Below are 14,526 nucleotides of genomic sequence, written 5' to 3'. Positions count from 1 at the left end.
TCACCCAGTGTCACACTCACCCAGCATTACACTCACCCAGTGTCACACTCACCCAGTGTCACACTCACCCAGTGCCACACTCACCCAGTGTCACACTCAACCAGTGTCACACTCGCCTGGCATCACACTCACCCACTGTCACACTCACCCAGTGTCACATGTACCCAATGCCACAAGCACCCAGCGTCACACTCACCCAGCGTCACACTCACCCAGTGTCATCCTCACCCAGTGTCACACTCACCCAGTGTCACACACACCCAGTGTCACACTCACCCAGCATCACTCACCCAGTGTCACACTCACCCAGTGTCATCCTCGCCCAGCGTCACACTCACCCAGAGTCACACTCACCCAGTGTCACACACACCCAGTGTCATCCTCGCCCAGCGTCACACTCACCCAGAGTCACACTCACCCAGTATCACACTCACCCAGTATCACACTCACCCAGCGTCACACTCACCCAGTATCACACTCACCCAGCGTCACACTCACCCAGCGTCACACTCAACCAGTGTCACACACACCCAGTGTCACACTCACCCTGTGTCACCCTCACCCAGAGTCACACTCGCCCAGCGTCACACTCACCCAGTGTCACACTCACCCAGTGTCATCCTCGCCCAGTGCCACACTCACCCAGAGTCACACTCACCCAGTGTCACACTCACCCAGTGTCACACTCACCCAGTGTCATCCTCGCCCAGCATCACACTCACCCAGAGTCACACTCACCCAGAGTCACACTCACCCAGTGTCACACTCACCCAGAGTCACACACACCCAGTGTCACACTCACCCTGTGTCACACTCACCCAGCGTCACACTCACCCAGCGACACACTCACCCAGTGTCACACTCACCCAGTGTCACACTCACCCAGAGTCACACTCACCCTGTGTCACACTCACCCAGCCTCACACTCACCCAGCATCACACTCAGGCAGCATCACATTCACCCAGCCTCACACTCACCCAGCGTCACACTCAGTCAGCATCACACTCACCCAGCGTCACACACACCCAGTGTCACACTCACCCAGCGTCACACACACCCAGCATCACACTCAGTCAGTGTCACACACACCCAGTGTCACATGCACCCAGTGTCACACTCACCCAGTGCCACACTCACCCAGAGTCACACTCACCCAGCGCCACACTCACCCATAGTCACACTCACCCAGAGTCACACTCACCCAGCGCCACACTCACCCATAGTCACACTCACCCAGAGTCACACTCACCCAGTGTCTCACTCACCCAGAGTCACACTCACCCAGTGTCACACTCACCAGAGTCACATTCACCCAGTACCACACTCACCCAGAGTCATACTCACCCAGAGTCACACTCACGCAGTGTCACGCGCACCCAGTGTCACACTCACCCAGTGTCAAACTCACCCAGAATCACACGCACCCAGAGCCACACTCACCCAGTGCCACACTCACCCAGAGTCACACTCACCCAGAGTCACACTCACCCAGTGCCACACTCACCCAGTGCCACACTCACCCAGAGTCACACTCACCCAGTGTCACACTCACCCAGTGCCACGCTCACCCAGTGCCACACTCACCCAGAGCCACACTCACCCAGTGTCACACTCACCCAGTGCCACACTATCCCAGAGTCACACTCACCCAGTGTCACACTCACCCAGTGTCACACTCACCCAGTGTCATATTCACCCAGAATCACACTCACCCAGAGTCACACTCACCCAGTGCCACACTCACCCAGAGTCACACTCAGCCAGTGTCACACTCACCCAGTGTCTCACTCACCCAGAGTCACACTCACCCAGTGTCACACTCACCAGAGTCCCGCTCACCGAGAGTCACCCTCACCCATATTCACACTCACCAGAGTCACACTCACCCAGTACCACACTCACCCAGAGTCATACTCACCCAGAGTCACACTCACGCAGTGTCACGCGCACCCAGTGTCACACTCACCCAGAGTCACACTCACCCAGAGTCACACTCACCCAGAATCACACTCACCCAGAGTCACACTCACCCAGTGTCACACTCACCCAGTGTCACACTCACCCAGAGTCACACTCACCCAGCGCCACACTCACCCTGTGTCACACTCACCCAGAGTCACACTCACCCAGTGTCACACTCACCAGAGTCCCGCTCACCGAGAGTCACCCTCACCCATATTCACACTCACCAGAGTCACACTCACCCAGTACCACACTCACCCAGAGTCACACTCACCCAGTGCCACACTCACCAGAGTCACACTCACCCAGTACCACACTCACTCAGAGTCACACTCACCCAGAGTCACACTCACCCAGAGTCACACTCACCCAGTACCACACTCACTCAGAGTCACACTCACACAGAGTCACACTCACCCAGTACCACACTCACCCAGAGTCACACTCACCCAGAGTCACACTCACCCAGAGTCACACTCACCCAGAGTCACGCTCACCCAGTGTCACATTCACCCAGAATCACACTCACCCAGAGCCACACTCACCCAGTGTCACACTCACCCAGAGTCACACTCATCCAGTGTCACACTCACCCAGTGTCACACTCACCCAGTATCACACTCACCCAGTGTCACACTCACCCAGTGTTACACTCACCCAGTGTCACACTCACCCAGTGTCACATTCACCCAGAATCACACTCACCCAGAATCACACTCACCCAGTGCCACACTCACCCAGAGTCACACTCACCCAGTGTCACACACACCCAGTATCACACTCACCCAGAGTCATACTCACCCAGTGTCACACTCACCCAGTGTTACACTCACCCAGTGTCACACTCACCCAGTGTCACACTCACCCAGCATTACACTCACCCAGTGCCACACACACCCAGTATCACACTCACCCAGAGTCATACTCACCCAGTGTCACACTCACCCAGTGTTACACTCACCCAGTGTCACACTCACCCAGAGTCACACTCACCCAGTGTCACACTCACCCAGCATTACACTCACCCAGTGTCACACTCACCCAGAGTCACACTCACCCAGTGTCAGACACACCCAGTATCACACTCACCCAGAGTCACACTCACCCAGTGTCACACTCACCCAGTGTCACACTCACCCAGCATTACACTCACCCAGTGTCACACTCACCCAGAGTCACACTCACCCAGTGTCACACTCACCCAGAGTCACACTCACCCAGTGTCACACTCACCAAATGGGATCTTGGGGCTTTGCGCTTCTCTTGTGGGCAAAGTGTTGGGAATTAAATTGAACCCAGGACGGTGTTAGGAATTCTTACCCGGGTCACATCCTTCTCCAGCTTTCTTTGGCGTTCTCCCAGCTCAGTCTCTGTGGTCAGGCTGCGATTTGACTTGACGGTGTTGATGATGGAGATGTAGGAGAAAAGCATGATGGACATTGGCAGAAAGAAGCAGCAGATAAAGATGGAGACAATGTAGGACTTGGAGGCAATGGAGAACACTGCCCTGGCCCAGTCGATCTCACACGTCCCATACATCTGATCTGAGGGAGGGAGAGAATCTGTTAGACAGAGATGGAGAAAGAGATAGACTAGAACCATATAATCCTAATGGGTGGCATGGCGGCACAGTGGTTAGCACTATTGCCTCACAGTGCCAGGGACCCGGGTTCGATTTCCAGCTTGGCTTATTGTCTGTGTGGAGTTTGCATGTTCTCCCCATGTCTGCGTGGGTTTCCTCCGGCTGCTTCAGTTTCCTCCCACAGTCCAAAGATGTGCGAGTTAGGTTGATTGGCCATGCTAAATTGACTCGAGTGTCAGAGGATTAGCAGGGTAAATATGTGGGTTAACCAGAACAGGACTTGGGTGGGATTATGGTCAGTGCAGACTCGATGGGACAAATGGCCTCCTTCTGCACTTTAGGGATTCTATGATTCTTACAGTACAGAAGGAGGCCATTCAGCCCAAATAGTCTACACCAACTCTCCGAAAGAGCCTCCCACTTAAGCCCATCCCTGTGACCCCACGCATTGCCCCACTAATTCTCTTAAACTTTAAAGTTTATTTATTCGTGTCACAAGTAATAGGATTGTATTACAGATCCCCAAATAGTCAGCGGGAAATTGAGCAGCAAATATGTAAGGAGATTACAGATAGCTCCAAGAAGAATAGGGTGGTAATAGTAGAGGATTTTAACTTTCCCAATATTGACTGGGACAGCTATAGTATTAGAGGGTTGGATGGAGAGAAATTTGTTGAGTGTATTCAGGAGGAATTTCTCATTCAGTATGTGGATGACCTGACTAGAGAGGGGGCAAAACCTGACCTCCTCTTGGGAAATAAGTAAGGGCTGGTGACGGAAGTGTTAGCGAGGGATCACTTTGGGACCAGTGACCATAATTCCATTAGTTTTAAGATAGCTATGGAGAATGATAGGTCTGGCCCAAAAGTTAAAATTCTAAATTGGGGCAAGGCCAATTTTGATGTTATCAGGCAGGAACTTTCAAAAGTTGACTGAGGAAGTGAAAGGCAAGGTTTTTTAGAGTGAAGGTTGGTAGAAGTAGGGAACCCTGGATGACTCGGGATACTGAGGCCCTGGTCAAGAAGAAGAAGGAGGCACATGACATGCACAGGCAGCTGGGATCAAGAGGGTCCCTTGAAGAGTATAGACGGTATAGGAGTAGAGTTAAGAGAGAAACCAGGAGGGTGAAAAGGGGACACAATTGCTTTGGCAGATAAGGCAAAGGAGAATCCAAAGAGCTTCCACAAATACATAAAGGGCAAAAGAGTGACTAGAGAAAGAATAGGGCCTCTTAAGGATCAACAAGGTCATCTATGTGTGGATCCACAAGAGATGTGTGAGATCCTAAATGAATATTTCTCATCAGTATTTACTGTTGAGAAAAGCATGGATGTTCGGGAACTTGGGGAAATAAATAGTGATGTCTTGAGGAGTGTACATATTACAGAGAAGGAGGTGCTGGAAATCTTAAAACGCATCAAGGTAAATAAATCCCCGGGACCTGATGAAGTATATCCCAGGACATTGTGGGAGGCTAGGGAGGAAATTGCGGGTCCCCTAGCAAAGATATTTGAATCATCGATAGTCACAGGTGAGGCAAATGTTGTGCCTTTGTTTAAGAAGGGCTGCAGGGAAAAGCCTGGGAACTACAGGCCGGTGAGCCTCACATCTGTATTGGGTAAGTTGTTAGAAGGTATTTTGAGAGACAGGATCTACAGGCATTTAGAGACGCAAAGACTGAATAGGGACAGTCAGCATGGCTTTGTGAGTGGAAAATCATGTCTCACGAATTTGATTGCGTTTTTTGAAGGGGTAATCAAGAAGGTAGATGAGGGCAGTGCAGTTGATGTTGTCTACATGGACTTTAGCAAGGCCTTTGACAAGGTACCGCATGGTAGGTTGTTGCATAAGGATAAATCTCACGGGATCCAGGGTGAGGTAGCCAATTGGATACAAAATTGGGTTGATGACAGAAGACAGAGGGTTGTTGTAGAGGGTTGTTTTTCAAACTGGATGCCTGTGACCAGCGGTGTGCCTTAGGGATCAGTGCTGGGTCCACTGTTATTTGTTACTTATATTAATGATTTGGATGAGAATATAGGAGGCATGGTTAGTAAGTTTGCAGATGACACCAAGATTGGTGGCATAGTGGACAGTGAAGAAAGTTATCTCTGATTGCAACGGGATCTTGATCAATTGGGCCAGTGGGCCGATGAATGGCAGATGGAGTTTAATTTAGATAAATGCGTTTTGGTAGATTGAATCGGGGCAGGACTTACTCAGTTAATGATAGGGTGCTGGGGAGAGTTACAGAACAAAGAGATCTAGGGGTACAGATTCATAGCTCCTTGAAAGTGGAGTCACAGGTGGACAGAGTGGTGAAGAAGGCATTTGGCATGCTTGGTTTCATTGGTCAGAACATTGAATACAGGAGTTGGGACGTCTTGTTAAAGTTGTACAAGACATTGGTAAGGTCACACTTGGAATACTGTGTGCAGTTCTGGTCACCCTATTATAGAAAGGATATTATTAAACTAGAAAGAGTGCAGAAAAGATTTACTAGGATGCTACCGGGACTTAATGGTTTGACTGAGATTTTTTTTCCTGCAGCATAGGAGGCTTAGGGGTGATCTTATAGAGTTCTATGAAATAATGAGGGGCATAGATTAGCTAGATAGTCAACATATTTTCCCAAAGGTAGAGGAATCTAAATCTAGAGTGCATAGGTTTAAGGTGAGAGGGGAGAGATACAAAAGGGTCCAGAGGGGCAACTTGTTCACTCAGAGGGTGGTGAGTGTCTGGAATAAGCTGCCAGAGGTACTAGTAGAGGCGGATACAATTTTGTCTTTTAAAAAGCATTTAGACAGTTACATGGGTAAGATGGCTATAGAGGGATATGGGCCAATTGCGGGCAATTGGGACTAGTTCAGTGGTAAAAACTGGGTGGCATGGATAAGTTGGGCCGAAGGGCCCGTTTCCATGCTGTAAACCTCTATGACTCTATTATTAGGCTTACATTAACACTGCAATGAAGTTACTGTGAAAATCCCCTAGTCACCACACTCCGGCGCCTGTTCGGGTACACTGAGGGAGACACGTCTTTCAGACTGTGGGAGGAAACCAGAGCACCCGGAGGAAACCCACGCAGACACGGGGAGAACGTGCAAGCTCCACATAGACAGTGACCCAAGCCGGGAATCGAACTCGGGACCCTGGCGCTGTGAGGCAGCAGTGCTCACCACTGTGCCACCGTGAAGAGAAAGAATAAGAGAATGCAATGAAATAAGATACAGAGAGAGAAAGATTTGGAAAGACAGATCAGGAGAAGGATGCTGGTCAGAGTTTAATAATTGAGAAAGAGATAGTTAGAAGTTAGGGGAGGCAATGACCTTGTGGTATTATTGCTAGACTATTAATCCAGAAACTCAGCTAATGCTCTGGGGACCCGGGTTCGAATCCCGCCACGGCAGATGGTGGAATTTCAATTTAAAAAATATCTGGAATTAAGAATCTACTGATGATCGTGAAACCATTGTCGATTGTCGGAAAAACCCATCTGGTTCACTTTGGGGAAGGAAATCTGCTGTCCTTACCTGGTCTGGCCTACATGTGACTCCAGAGCCACAGCAATGTGGTTGACTCTCAACTGCCCTCCAAGAGCAACTAGGGATGGGCAATAAATGCTGGCCCAGCCCATGTCCCATGAATAAATAATTTTAAAAAACTTAATACTGCCCCATGTACTTGCCTCAGCTGAAATGTTGGACGATCGGGTCCATTCCCTAGTCAATGATGAAAAACATAAGTGAAGTGACAACACATATTCACACTGCAACTTCAGCACACTTGAAGTCGCCTTCCCACAGTAAATCAGACAGCAAATAGACCCAGCCTCAATCAACTGGATGAGTATTGGCTTCCCATTCAAACAGGTATCACCCTATCTCAAGATATTTTAAAAATGAATAACAAATTTGCCCAGAGAATTTATTTTGAAACACAATTCTTTAACATCCGCCAGGATTTTCCTGCCTCCCGTTTTTTACCAACAGCAGAGTGCTGGAAAATAATGTTTACTTCCTGAAGATTCCAGGATATAACAGGAGATTGGAAAACTTGTCTCACTCTGTGTAACAGAGTCCCGCTGTCTGTAACGGAGTCGCGCTGTGTGTAACGGTGTCTCGCTCTGTGTAACAGAGTCTCACTCTGTGTAATGGCATCTCGCTGTCTGTAACGGAGTCGCGCTGTATGTAACGGTGTCTCGCTCTGTGTAACAGTGTCTCGCTCTGTGGAACGGAGTTTCATTCCGTGTAACGGAGTCTCGCTCTGTGTAACGGAGTCTCGCTCTGTGTAACGGAGTCTCGCTCTGTGTAACGGAGTCTCGCTCTGTGTAACGGAGTCTCGCTCTGTGTAACGGAGTCTCGCTCTGTGTAACGGAGTCTCGCTCTGTGTAACGGAGTCTCGCTCTGTGTAACGGAGTTTCATTCCGTGTAACAGAGTCTCGCTCTGTGTAACGGAGTCTCGCTCTGTGTAATGGTGTCTCGCTCTGTGTAACGGAGTTTCATTCCGTGTAACAGAGTCTCGCTCTGTGTAACGGAGTCTCGCTCTGTGTAACAGAGTCTCGCTCTGTGTAACGGAGTCTCGCTCTGTGTAACGGAGTCTCGCTCTGTGTAACTGTGTCTCGCTCTGTGTAACAGAGTCTCGCTCTGTGTAACTGTGTCTCACTCTGTGTAACGGAGTTTCGCTCTGTGTAACGGAGTCTCGCTCTGTGTAACGGAGTCTCGCTCTGTGTAACAGAGTCTCGCTCTGTGTAATGGTGTCTCGCTCTGTGTAACGGAGTTTCGCTCTGTGTAACTGTGTCTCACTCTGTGTAACGGTGTCTCGCTCTGTGTAATGGTGTCTCGCTCTGTGTAACGGAGTTTCGCTCTGTGTAACTGTGTCTCACTCTGTGTAACGGAGTCTCGCTCTGTGTAATGGTGTCTCGCTCTGTGTAACGGAGTCTCGCTCTGTGTAACAGAGTCTCGCTCTGTGTAATGGTGTCTCGCTCTGTGTAACGGAGTTTCGCTCTGTGTAACTGTGTCTCACTCTGTGTAACGGAGTCTCGCTCTGTGTAATGGTGTCTCGCTCTGTGTAACGGAGTCTCGCTCTGTGTAACAGAGTCTCGCTCTGTGTAATGGTGTCTCGCTCTGTGTAACGGAGTTTCGCTCTGTGTAACTGTGTCTCACTCTGTGTAATGGTGTCTCGCTCTGTGTAACGGAGTCTCGCTCTGTGTAACGGAGTCTCGCTCTGTTGTAATGGAGTCTCGCTCTGTGTAACTGTGTCTCACTCTGTGTAACGGAGTCTCGCTCTGTTGTAACAGTGTCTCGCTCTGTGTAACGGAGTTTCGCTCTGTGTAACGGAGTCTCGCTCTGTGTAACGGAGTCTCACTCTGTGTAACGGAGTCTCGCTCTGTGTAACAGTGTCTCGCTCTGTGTAACGGAGTCTCACTCTGTGTAACGGAGTCTCGCTCTGTGTAACAGTGTCTCGCTCTGTGTAACGGAGTCTCGCTCTGTGTAACAGTGTCTCGCTCTGTGTAACAGTGTCTCGCTCTGTGTAACAGTGTCTCGCTCTGTTGTAACTGTGTCTCGCTCTGTGTAACGGAGTCTCACTCTGTGTAACTGTGTCTCGCTCTGTTGTAACGGAGTCTCGCTCTGTGTAACAGTGTCTCACTCTGTGTAACAGTGTCTCACTCTGTGTAACAGTGTCTCACTCTGTGTAACGGAGTCTCGCTCTGTGTAACAGTGTCTCGCTCTGTTGTAACGGAGTCTCGCTCTGTGTAACAGTGTCTCACTCTGTGTGACAGTGTCTCACTCTGTGTAACTGTGTCTCGCTCTGTGTAACAGTGTCTCGCTCTGTGTAACTGTGTCTCACTCTGTGTAACAGTGTCTCGCTCTGTGTAACTGTGTCTCACTCTGTGTAACAGTGTCTCACTCTGTGTAACAGTGTCTCACTCTGTGTAACGGAGTCTCGCTCTGTGTAACAGTGTCTCACTCTGTGTAACAGTGTCTCACTCTGTGTAACTGTGTCTCACTCTGTGTAACAGTGTCTCGCTCTGTGTAACTGTGTCTCGCTCTGTGTAACGGAGTCTCACTCTGTGTAACTGTGTCTCGCTCTGTTGTAACGGAGTCTCGCTCTGTGTAACAGTGTCTCACTCTGTGTAACGGAGTCTCACTCTGTGTAACTGTGTCTCGCTCTGTTGTAACGGAGTCTCGCTCTGTGTAACAGTGTCTCACTCTGTGTAACGGAGTCTCGCTCTGTGTAACTGTGTCTCACTCTGTGTAACAGTGTCTCGCTCTGTGTAACAGTGTCTCACTCTGTGTAACGGAGTCTCGCTCTGTGTAACGGAGTCTCGCTCTGTGTAACAGTGTCTCGCTCTGTGTAACAGTGTCTCGCTCTGTGTAACTGTGTCTCGCTCTGTGTAACGGAGTCTCGCTCTGTGTAACTGTGTCTCGCTCTGTGTAACTGTGTCTCGCTCTGTGTAACTGTGTCTCGCTCTGTGTAACTGTGTCTCGCTCTGTGTAACTGTGTCTCGCTCTGTGTAACTGTGTCTCACTCTGTGTAACAGTGTCTCGCTCTGTGTAACGGAGTCTCGCTCTGTGTAACTGTGTCTCGCTCTGTGTAACAGTGTCTCGCTCTGTGTAACAGTGTCTCGCTCTGTGTAACTGTGTCTCACTCTGTTGTAACTGTGTCTCGCTCTGTGTAACTGTGTCTCGCTCTGTGTAACGGAGTCTCGCTCTGTGTAACGGTGTCTCGCTCTGTGTAACGGAGTCTCGCTCTGTTGTAACTGTGTCTCACTCTGTGTAACGGAGTCTCGCTCTGTGTAACAGTGTCTCGCTCTGTGTAACAGTGTCTCGCTCTGTGTAACGGAGTCTCACTCTGTGTAACGGAGTCTCGCTCTGTGTAACGGAGTCTCACTCTGTGTAACGGAGTCTCACTCTGTGTAACGGAGTCTCACTCTGTGTAACAGTGTCTCGCTCTGTTGTAACTGTGTCTCACTCTGTGTAACGGAGTTTCGCTCTGTGTAACGGAGTCTCGCTCTGTGTAACGGAGTCTCGCTCTGTGTAACGGAGTCTCACTCTGTGTAACGGAGTCTCACTCTGTGTAACGGAGTCTCACTCTGTGTAACGGAGTCTCGCTCTGTGTAACGGAGTCTCACTCTGTGTAACGGAGTCTCACTCTGTGTAACGGAGTCTCACTCTGTGTAACAGTGTCTCGCTCTGTTGTAACTGTGTCTCACTCTGTGTAACGGAGTTTCGCTCTGTGTAACGGAGTCTCACTCTGTGTAACAGTGTCTCACTCTGTGTAACAGTGTCTCGCTCTGTGTAACTGTGTCTCACTCTGTGTAACGGAGTTTCGCTCTGTGTAACGGAGTTTCGCTCTGTGTAACAGTGTCTCGCTCTGTGTAACGGAGTCTCGCTCTGTTGTAACTGTGTCTCACTCTGTGTAACAGTGTCTCGCTCTGTGTAACGGAGTCTCGCTCTGTGTAACGGAGTCTCGCTCTGTGTAACAGTGTCTCGCTCTGTGTAACGGAGTCTCACTCTGTGTAACAGTGTCTCGCTCTGTGTAACGGAGTCTCGCTCTGTGTAACGGAGTCTCGCTCTGTTGTAACTGTGTCTCACTCTGTGTAACTGTGTCTCGCTCTGTGTAACGGAGTCTCGCTCTGTGTAACGGAGTCTCGCTCTGTGTAACAGTGTCTCACTCTGTGTAACGGAGTCTCGCTCTGTGTAACACTGTCTCACTCTGTGTAACGGAGTCTCGCTCTGTTGTAACTGTGTCTCGCTCTGTTGTAACTGTGTCTCACTCTGTGTAACAGTGTCTCGCTCTGTGTAACGGAGTCTCGCTCTGTGTAACGGAGTCTCGCTCTGTGTAACAGTGTCTCGCTCTGTGTAACGGAGTCTCACTCTGTGTAACAGTGTCTCGCTCTGTGTAACGGAGTCTCGCTCTGTGTAACGGAGTCTCGCTCTGTTGTAACTGTGTCTCACTCTGTGTAACGGAGTTTCGCTCTGTGTAACAGTGTCTCGCTCTGTGTAACAGTGTCTCGCTCTGTGTAACAGTGTCTCGCTCTGTGTAACAGTGTCTCGCTCTGTGTAACAGTGTCTCGCTCTGTGTAACTGTGTCTCGCTCTGTGTAACGGAGTCTCGCTCTGTGTAATGGAGTCTCGCTCTGTGTAACAGTGTCTCGCTCTGTGTAACGGAGTCTCACTCTGTGTAACGGAGTCTCGCTCTGTGTAACAGTGTCTCACTCTGTGTAACAGTGTCTCGCTCTGTGTAACGGAGTCTCACTCTGTGTAACGGAGTCTCGCTCTGTGTAACAGTGTCTCGCTCTGTGTAACAGTGTCTCGCTCTGTGTAACGGAGTCTCGCTCTGTGTAACTGTGTCTCGCTCTGTTGTAATGGAGTCTCGCTCTGTGTAACGGAGTCTCGCTCTGTGTAACGGAGTCTCGCTCTGTTGTAACTGTGTCTCACTCTGTGTAACGGAGTCTCGCTCTGTGTAACGGAGTCTCGCTCTGTTGTAATGGAGTCTCGCTCTGTGTAACGGAGTCTCGCTCTGTGTAACGGAGTCTCGCTCTGTGTAACGGAGTCTCGCTCTGTGTAACAGTGTCTTGCTCTGTGTAACGGAGTCTCGCTCTGTGTAACAGTGTCTCGCTCTGTGTAACTGTGTCTCGCTCTGTGTAACTGTGTCTCACTCTGTGTAACAGTGTCTCGCTCTGTGTAACAGTGTCTCGCTCTGTGTAATGGAGTCTCGCTCTGTGTAACTGTGTCTCGCTCTGTGTAACTGTGTCTCGCTCTGTGTAACAGTGTCTCGCTCTGTGTAACAGTGTCTCGCTCTGTGTAATGGAGTCTCGCTCTGTGTAACTGTGTCTCGCTCTGTGTAACTGTGTCTCGCTCTGTGTAACTGTGTCTCGCTCTGTGTAACAGTGTCTCGCTCTGTGTAACAGTGTCTCGCTCTGTGTAACTGTGTCTCGCTCTGTGTAACTGTGTCTCGCTCTGTGTAACAGTGTCTCGCTCTGTGTAACTGTGTCTCGCTCTGTGTAACGGAGTCTCGCTCTGTGTAATGGAGTCTCGCTCTGTGTAACAGTGTCTCGCTCTGTGTAACAGTGTCTCGCTCTGTGTAATGGAGTCTCGCTCTGTGTAACAGTGTCTCGCTCTGTGTAACTGTGTCTCGCTCTGTGTAACTGTGTCTCGCTCTGTGTAACTGTGTCTCGCTCTGTGTAACAGTGTCTCGCTCTGTGTAACTGTGTCTCGCTCTGTGTAACGGAGTCTCGCTCTGTGTAATGGAGTCTCGCTCTGTGTAACAGTGTCTCACTCTGTGTAACGGAGTCTCGCTCTGTGTAACGGTGTCTCACTCTGTGTAACAGTGTCTCGCTCTGTGTAACAGTGTCTCGCTCTGTGTAACAGTGTCTCGCTCTGTGTAACGGAGTCTCGCTCTGTTGTAACAGTGTCTCGCTCTGTGTAACGGAGTCTCGCTCTGTGTAACAGTGTCTCGCTCTGTGTAACGGAGTTTCGCTCTGTGTAACTGTGTCTCGCTCTGTGTAACAGTGTCTCACTCTGTGTAACTGTGTCTCACTCTGTGTAACGGTGTCTCGCTCTGTGTAACGGAGTCTCGCTCTGTGTAACGGTGTCTCACTCTGTGTAACAGTGTCTCGCTCTGTGTAATGGTGTCTCGCTCTGTGTAACGGAGTCTCGCTCTGTGTAACGGTGTCTCGCTCTGTGTAACAGTGTCTCGCTCTGTGTAACAGTGTCTCGCTCTGTGTAACAGTGTCTCGCTCTGTGTAACGGAGTCTCGCTCTGTGTAACGGAGTCTCGCTCTGTGTAACGGAGTCTCGCTCTGTGTAACGGAGTTTCGCTCTGTGTAACTGTGTCTCGCTCTGTGTAACAGTGTCTCGCTCTGTGTAACGGAGTCTCGCTCTGTGTAACAGTGTCTCACTCTGTGTAACAGTGTCTCGCTCTGTGTAACTGTGTCTCACTCTGTGTAACTGTGTCTCGCTCTGTGTAACAGTGTCTCGCTCTGTGTAACGGAGTCTCACTCTGTGTAACTGTGTCTCGCTCTGTGTAACTGTGTCTCACTCTGTGTAACGGAGTCTCACTCTGTGTAACAGTGTCTCGCTCTGTGTAACGGAGTCTCGCTCTGTGTAACGGAGTTTCGCTCTGTGTAACGGTGTCTCACTCTGTGTAACAGTGTCTCGCTCTGTGTAATGGTGTCTCGCTCTGTGTAACGGAGTCTCGCTCTGTGTAACGGTGTCTCACTCTGTGTAACAGTGTCTCGCTCTGTGTAACAGTGTCTCACTCTGTGTAACTGTGTCTCGCTCTGTGTAACTGTGTCTCGCTCTGTGTAACAGTGTCTCACTCTGTGTAACAGTGTCTCACTCTGTGTAACTGTGTCTCACTCTGTGTAACTGTGTCTCGCTCTGTGTAACAGTGTCTCACTCTGTGTAACAGTGTCTCACTCTGTGTAACAGTGTCTCGCTCTGTGTAACTGTGTCTCGCTCTGTGTAACAGTGTCTCACTCTGTGTAACGGAGTCTCGCTCTGTGTAACAGTGTCTCGCTCTGTGTAACAGTGTCTCACTCTGTGTAACAGTGTCTCGCTCTGTGTAACAGTGTCTCGCTCTGTGTAACAGTGTCTCGCTCTGTGTAACAGTGTCTCGCTCTGTGTAACGGAGTCTCGCTCTGTGTAACTGTGTCTCGCTCTGTGTAACAGTGTCTCACTCTGTGTAACGGAGTCTCACTCTGTGTAACAGTGTCTCGCTCTGTGTAACGGAGTCTCGCTCTGTGTAACTGTGTCTCGCTCTGTGTAACAGTGTCTCACTCTGTGTAACGGAGTCTCACTCTGTGTAACAGTGTCTCGCTCTGTGTAACTGTGTCTCACTCTGTGTAACAGTGTCTCGCTCTGTGTAACTGTGTCTCACTCTGTGTAACAGTGTCTCGCTCTGTGTAACAGTGTCTCGCTCTGTGTAACAGTGTCTCGCTCTGTGTAACGGAGTCTCGCTCTGTGTAACTGTGTC

At 50.0% G+C, this 14,526-nt stretch overlaps 1 protein-coding gene across 1 annotated transcript in view; it reads right to left on the bottom strand.

Annotated features, from left to right (window-relative positions):
- opn6a (opsin 6, group member a) overlaps positions 1-14,526 on the bottom strand; it is a 71,077-nt gene that overhangs the window by 4,226 nt on the left and 52,325 nt on the right. The window contains exon 5 of the mRNA XM_078213771.1: positions 3,284-3,507. Coding sequence (XP_078069897.1) covers positions 3,284-3,507 — 224 coding nt within the window. The remainder of the gene's footprint in view (positions 1-3,283; positions 3,508-14,526) is intronic.

This window comes from Mustelus asterias, chromosome 5 (assembly GCF_964213995.1).
Source record: "Mustelus asterias chromosome 5, sMusAst1.hap1.1, whole genome shotgun sequence".
In the NCBI taxonomy this organism is placed as follows: domain Eukaryota; kingdom Metazoa; phylum Chordata; class Chondrichthyes; order Carcharhiniformes; family Triakidae; genus Mustelus; species Mustelus asterias.
This window is presented reverse-complemented; position numbering and strand designations above follow the sequence as displayed.